The 7929-nt window shown below is 31.2% G+C and overlaps 1 protein-coding gene across 1 annotated transcript in view; it reads left to right on the forward strand.

Annotated features, from left to right (window-relative positions):
• The window catches only part of cathD (cathepsin D), a 17022-nt gene continuing 9093 nt past the window's right edge, over nt 1-7929 (forward strand). Inside the window, exons 1-4 of the mRNA XM_014427118.2 lie at nt 1-185; nt 256-382; nt 4376-4499; nt 7702-7820. Of these exons, the coding sequence (XP_014282604.1) occupies nt 16-185; nt 256-382; nt 4376-4499; nt 7702-7820 (540 nt within the window). The 5' untranslated portion in view covers nt 1-15. The remainder of the gene's footprint in view (nt 186-255; nt 383-4375; nt 4500-7701; nt 7821-7929) is intronic.

The raw sequence follows: 7929 nt of genomic DNA on the forward strand, positions 1-7929 counted from the left end.
TTTGCTCCCTGACCTATGTCAAGGACAGCTGATAAGCCAGTTGAATTATCGGTTCAGGCGGTTATAACTTCTTCTGTTCATTGTCAAACTACAATGGGCAAGATAAAAGCAATTAAGTTAACATATTTAATCTTTTGCTTAGTATTATTAATATCTCTTGTTCTAAGTGATAACAAATTAGTCAGGTATATTATTAGTTTTATTTGTATGTACTTATGTCTAAAACTTTTTTTTTAATGGACCTATTAATTTCAGAGTACCACTAACGAAATTCGAAAGTGCCAGACGAGTATTTCAAGATTCTGGGACTTCAGTGAAACAAATTACCTTCAAGTATGGAATAAATGGGCCTTTTCCAGAACCATTATCAAATTATCTTGATGTAAATATTAATTTTTATAATATTGTCTTATTAAGCTGTAGGTCAATATTTGTTGATGCTAATTGTCCATATATTAGGATGGCTGAAGATATTGTTGATTTAACCTCAAATTTGAATGTATGATATTTTGCTTTATAGGCATTTGTATTATAACATCTAAAAATAGTACAATGTCTATGTTGATACATTTTACTAAAATGAATGATAGTTTACTATATTGATGTTTGACTAAATAATTAATTGAATAGTTTCTATTTGTATCATTAATGTTCATAATGGTTATGATGTGGATTCATTTTATTTCCCTACCTACCACAAGGATGTTGATAAGTTGAGTTAACGATTTAACAAGTTATCAACTTCTTCACGCTGACTACAGATTTATTATGACTTGGAGGTATACTTCTCATCAAAATGTTGAATTAATGAGTATCTACTGAAATAAATACATACTTTAGTTAAATAATGTCATACATTCAATTCAAAGAATGTTCTTGCGACACATCCTTTTTTAGAATGCTAAGTTATGTATATAAAATAATTATTTACTAAGTATTCTCTTTATCAGAAATTATCATGACTATGCAGTTTAGATTGAAGACAATTTAATTATATTATTAATGGCCTTAAATTTTTCTTTTATTTCTGTTATGTTATTATTTTTCATTTAATATTTGTTCTTTAATTGTCTTAATACTATTGCCAAATTCAATGATTTAGCAAGACTTCACTTTTAAAAATAATCAATTAGGTAGAAGTGCCCTCTCAAAGTTGGTTTTATCTATTTATTTATTTTATAAATATTTATTATCTGAAGAAGATCATTAGCATTTTAATCTATCTTATCATCTGTTTTACTAAAACTTGTATGAAGTAAAAGGTAATTGCACCAAAGGCTTTTTATTATTATTTTGTGTATTGTATTTATATGTTTGACTATTAAAACTCCAACATTTCCAATTGAACCATATTTCTGCTTCAGTCTGTGGTACCGTATTTATTTCTTCAGCATATTCTGAAGTCTTGTTTGGCAAAACATTGAAATTTAAAGTTATTTGTTTATTTTCAATAACTATGGTTATTGAAAGTTTTCTTGGTTTTTGTTAATCTTTTGAGTTTGTTAATGAAAGTGTAGCAGGTATTTCAAGGAAGATAAAAAATTAGAAAATGTTTTTAACATCTTGACTGCCCACTATGAGGTTACTCATAGTTTCAGTTGTTAAATATTACATTGTTGGTTGCTTTAAAGTATTAAAACAATAACATAATTCATAGTAGATGTCCTAGGCAAGAACGCCAACTACAAGTAGTGGGCAGTCAATGTATTAAATAGTAAAAATTAAACAATAAAGTTCTTAGAAGCTGCAAAGCTATAAGTATTCTTTCTATGCTATGAGAAGTAATTGACACAATTATTAAAATAATACTGATGTTGTCCCCTTAAAAAAGGTGTTTGTTATGTGTAAGTCTATAATTTAGAAAAATTGCTTTGAAATAAAAAATCAGAGTGCATTTAATCTAAATCATAACCTTATGATGATATCCCACCATACTTGGTAATTTTAAACTATAAATTCTTCTAGAACTTGTATTTATTGAAAAAAATTTTTTTTAAAGGAATAGGAATTACAATTGATTAATAGGCTCATAACAGAACTAAATCATCTAATGATTGGAGATCTACCAGGTCCCGGTATTTCTAGTAACAGAACTATATCATTTAATAATAGGAACTCTACCATGTCCCAGTATTTCTGATAATAGGAGTAAATCATCTAATAATAGGAACTTTACTAGGTCCAAATATTTCTAGTAACAGAACTAAATCATTTAATAATAGGAACTCTACCAAGTCCCAGTATCTCTGATAATAGGACTAAATCATTTAATAATAGGAACTTTGCCAGGTTCCCGTATTTCGCCAATATTTTAGTATATCTTATTCTTTAGACTTGATGGACTAATATTGGATCGTTTCATATGAAATGTCGGTTTTCATAGAAAAGGTTTTGTAAAACAACTTAATGAAATCAAAACTTTTTTATTCAAAATATTTAGCCTCATTTTCTATACATTTTCCCCAATGAGTTTTTTTTTTTCATTTTCAATTTCAGAATGATGAAAAATTCAGGGTTTCGTAAGAAATGAAGTCAGAAAATGCTTTGTTGACTTGAGAGTTTTTTTTTCAAACATTTTACCTGGAAAGTTGTCCAAATTTCTGAACAGATGGAAATATGTTGGAAATAAGTTAAGCGAATAAGGTGGGTGCGGAAGGACTTTATATCAAATCTCGTTAAGTTTTTTCATTGTCCGTAGTGAAACATGAGGTCTGAGGTTCTTGTGCTAGAGTAAAGGTCCCTTCCGATTAACCAATGCAGGTTCTTTTTTGACAAATTTTTGATGCATTATGTCAATATTACTGCAGTATAATGTGGATGTGATGGGCAAAAAGGAGAAATGGATTCATTGACTGCCATTGACTACCACACAGAAGCCAATAATTTCTTTGGATGCAAATTTGGTTTTGGCATGTGCTCTGGTCTTTTGTCGATATTTAATCACTGAATTGATCAATGCCTGTTGTAATATACAATCCAATTTTCATCACATGTGATTATCCTTTCGAGAAAAGACTTATTTTTTTGCCTAGTGAGCAGTGGAATGCGTGTCTTATATCACTTCAGTGGCTTTACTCTGATTAAGTTCATGAGGTACTTATAAATCTACCTTATTTACTTTACCGATGGTCTTTAAATGTCGAGAAATTGTCGATACACTTGTTTTCAGCTATGCCGCAAGTCTTTTTACTGCTTGGTAAGGGTTTTCTTACACAGTAAGCCTAAGTTAATTGTCATCCACTGCTGGTGGGGCCTTCCTCTAGGTTGGTTATCTAAATCTGTGTCAACAGCCAAAAATGTTTCAAGTCATTGACGAATGGTCCGTTAGTTACAACACCCTTCCAGAACACCATGGTAATGTTTTTGTAGCTTGGGCTGCTGAGTGTTGAAGTTTAAACTCATAAAAAAAATTATTTGTAAATCTCGCATCTCCATGGTCACATTTGATGGTATACTAAACAATGTGCAATCAATTGAAATGATAGTTATTATTACTAAACCGAGAGAGGATTAATTACGGCTCATTATCATCTGTATACATAAACAACAAAAGTCCACTAATCTCATAAATAATAAGAATGAAGATTTTATATGAAATGACCGAATCTTTAATCTTTTAAGAGATTTTTTGTTTCAAGGGGCTCTAAAATGCAAAGATCCATTGCAAAACAAAGTTCATTCTTTCCAATGATTTACTTTGGATTTCCATGGGTTAACGATGGATATGCTGATATCAAGTTTTGGCCACTTTTTCAATGCTGCTCAATTTAACTCATTTTTTTTTTCAAATACTGCTTTAATTGTTATTAGTAAATGTTTTAAAGGTATGATAAGACCGAGCCTAATTCTGGAAATTCGGGTGGGGACAGAAGAGAAGAGTAATAATAATTATTAGTTTAAATATTGTAATTAGTAAGTGGTAATTGTAAGATAGGATTTTGTACAAAAATGAAATTATATGCAATTGTGGTGTACCCTAATATAACTAAAAATGCTAAGAAAGAAATCTATTTTTATTGTTATGATTTGTCTTAGAGAATATTTGAATTCTTACAGATTTTATACTTCAGAATGGCTTGAAATTTTTTTAACTTGATAATAAGTAATATGGAAAGAAAATCAACAGCTGAAATGAAAATTATACACACAATTTATTTCTATGATCAAGTAGTAAATATTTAAAGTTTGGTGAGGCATACAAAAATAATAATAGTGTCTTATCGTTTGAAAAGTAATTAACGATTGTTCAAAACTATTTTGCTAAAAATGTTTTCTTCAATTGGTTGTTAAGAAATTGCATTTTTTGCTTGGAAGGGAGAGTTTAAATTTTCAACAATAATTGATTTTTTTTGTTAAATAATTTTTGTATTTTCAGGCCCAGTACTATGGAGCTATTACCCTTGGATCTCCTCCTCAATCTTTTAGGGTTGTATTTGACACAGGCTCGTCAAACTTATGGGTACCCTCAAAAAAATGCTCACTAGTTAATATTGCTTGTTGTAAGTATGACAATTGATATTTGTTTTATGACTATTTTTTTCAAACACAAGGTAAGTGCATTATGCTTCCAAGAACTAAAAAATTATTAACTTTCTAGGGCTTTAATACTTACATTGTATTGAACATAATTTAAATAAAAATAATAACCTAAAATAAAAAATGTTGTGACAAGGATTTCTGTTGAAGCAGCAAAGTAAATTATAGCTATAATTCTATGGAAATAATAGTTCATCTACCTTATGACTGTCAAATAGTATAAGTTTTGATTTGATTGGTGGCAATTCAATTTAAATATTAAATTGAGTTGCATTATGGAAGAAGAAGTTATGCCCATGGTAGTCGAAAGTAAACTCAATTGTTGACCTGAGGAAATATTTAAAATTTGGTGAAATGCTCCTATATTTATCAAGTAAGTAGAATTTGATAGGTGGGATCTACCTAGTGCTATAAAATATATCAAAAACAGTTTTTTCTCTTCACATTCTTAGCTTTACATTAATCACAACAGTCAGTTTCGCTTACTAAATGAGATAAATGAACTCCTAAGGGGGCCCTTGTCAGTGGAAGTATAAAATGACCATTGTTTGTTTTTTAAATAAAAACGATCGATTACAAGTAGTAAGTACATTACATATATCAAGGGTTTTACTTTACTTTGGGGAGGGAACTAGAGTTGAAATATAATTTCTCTCTAATTATATCAAAGGATAATCAATCTATTTAATTAACACTTATTAGGGAAAAACTACTGTAAAAAATGAAAGTTAAACAGTTTTAATAGTTATTTTAGTTATATATTATATTGTGTGGAGGCTGTCCAAAAAGTACCAGATGTTTTGGCCTATCGTGGTGATGGGTGGGGGTGGATCCGCCATCTTGGTGTCCGAACGTTCCATATTCAGTACGTATCCAGCTGTTGTAGCATAAGGACTGTGTGTTCCTGACTTTGCTCTCTGTGAGTTGTCAAAATGTGCCCTGCAATAGAAAATCCCGCCACTTGTGCAGTGCGGTCTGTGATTCGGTTTTTGTTGGCTCCAAACAACAGGTCAATTGAAATTTATCATCAGCTTTGTGATGTTTACGGGCAGGGGATAATGAGTGAAAGCCGAGTGAGGCAATAGTGCATTGATTTTAAAAATGGCCATACCAGTGTTCACAACGAGGACCGCAGTGCTGATGCTGATATAAGGTCTAACCTTGTGATTGATGACATGGCAATGGAAATCAATGACAAACTTTGTTTTTACGAATTACAGAACTGTTGGAACACTTTCCCCAAAGTTCACTGAATTTGGTGCATCAAATTGTGGTGGAGTGGAGAAGCTTGGTTACCACAAATTTTATGCACGGTGAGTTCTGAAAATCCTAATGGAAGACCATAAGAAACAGAGACTGGCTGCAGCACTGAATACAGCACAAATGGTAATACAGTTCTGGATCATATCGTAACTGGGGACGAGACTTGGGTGAAGCATGTCAACTGTGAAACAAAACAGCGCTCGATGGAATGGGCATACACACATTCTCCCAAGAAACCTTGGAAGTGATTGCAAACGCTGTCAGCAAGAAAGGTCATGGCTACTGTGTTTTGGGCCTCCAAGGGAGTGCTTCTCGTTAATTTTCTGGAATGTGGAGTAACAAAGGTATTGTCAGAGGGGTATTGTGAAACGTCGAGGAATACTTAGCACCAAGGTGTTGTTTTTTCACGACAATGCACGTCCATACATCGCCAATCGTACTCGGGCTCTCTTGGATGGGAGGTGTTTGACCATCCACCATACAGCCCGGATTTTGTGCCGAGTGATTACCACCTCTTCCCAGCGATGAAAAAATGGCTCAGTAAAAAATACTTTGATACTGACACTGAACTACATGCCGGTGTAAACCAGTGGTTGAAATTGCAGGTAGCAGATTTCAACAGAGAAGGTATTGAAAAATTTGTGCCACGGTATGATAAATGTCTTAATTTGAATGGGGATTATATAGAAAAATAGCTGACTTTTTCAATATGTGAATTATTAATTTCAAAACGTCTGTTACTTTCTGGACAGCCCTCATATAATATGTAAAAGACCGGTTGTACAATAAAACATTTCAATTTTTTTTGGTTTAAAAAAAAATTAGTAATTTTTTTCTTATCAGAAAGGTTTATTGTTAGTTAAATTTATTCTGTGAACAGTACTTAGGTCTCTGGAAAATTATTATTTAAATTAACTGATAAAATAAAGCACATTAAACAATGGAAGGAAGCAATGAAGATAAATCTCCTTTAATTAACAAAAAATAGCATCTTCTTTATTAAATTAAATAAAAAGAAACCTATATAAATACTCAAATCAATATTTAAGATCAAAAAAAGAAAGAATAGTTGGTTGTATATGATTAAAGGAAAATAATATAACATTAAATTTAGAATGCACATTAAATATAAATCCAACAGAGTTACTAAGGTATGATAAGATTGAAGTGGTAAAGCTTGGAGAAATTGACTTCTGTCTTACAATGCAGACTTGTGGTTGTCCAAAGTAGTTGAAAGAAGAAAATATTTTCCTGCAGCTATTCATCTCGTTCAGAATAAATAAAGGCTTCCGGTGGTAGTAGTTGCTGTCTGCTAGTGCTATGTAAAATTGCCAAAGAGCTTGTCCCTTTAGCTGCCTGGTCAAAAACTTAAGAAAAAAAACCACAAAAAACAAAAAAAAACTTAAGAGCTAGACTTCTCTGCTTTTGTCTTCAGGCAGCTGTGAAGTCAAAAGATAAGCAGTGAAAGGGAAATTTATTTTACAGATGAACTAAGGCTTTTTTGTAGACTATAGCAAAGATAGAATCTTGAAAGATAAAGGTTGTAATATATATGCTATAAGTTAAGTACTATATTATAGTAATAAGGATAGAATTTAGAGTTGATAATAGAAACTTTCCTGAGAATTTTCTACCTGGCCTCAGGATCCGGAGCTTGTAATAAAATGTTAAAATACTGTACCTTGGAATGGTTTAAAAAATATTAGCTTAGGTTCCTTTGGATCTGAAAAGGGAAATGATCATGCAGGCTGGTGTCCTCTTCTAGTACCACTCCTCTCCAAAATATATAAAATATAATTTATTTATTTTTTCAATTGCAAATTTTTATTGATCTATCTGTATTAGCTTCTAAATCCTTGTTCATACATGATATATTTTGATAGACTTTATTTTTATATTCAGGGGTGCATCGTAAATATGATGGTACCAAATCAAGTACATATAAAAAAGATGGAAGAAAATTTGCCATACAGTATGGATCTGGTAGTTTGTCTGGGTTTTTGTCCCAGGATGACTTGTCAGTAAGTATTATGTTTCAGTAATTGCTATATTTTTTGTGTTTATTTATTTTATATAAAATCTAATTTTCCTACATATGCTAAATGGTATCAAGGTTTAATCAAATATTTA

This window comes from Halyomorpha halys, unplaced genomic scaffold, assembly GCF_000696795.3.
Source record: "Halyomorpha halys isolate HHAL.00 unplaced genomic scaffold, Hhal_1.1 Scaffold624.1, whole genome shotgun sequence".
NCBI lineage: Eukaryota > Metazoa > Arthropoda > Insecta > Hemiptera > Pentatomidae > Halyomorpha > Halyomorpha halys.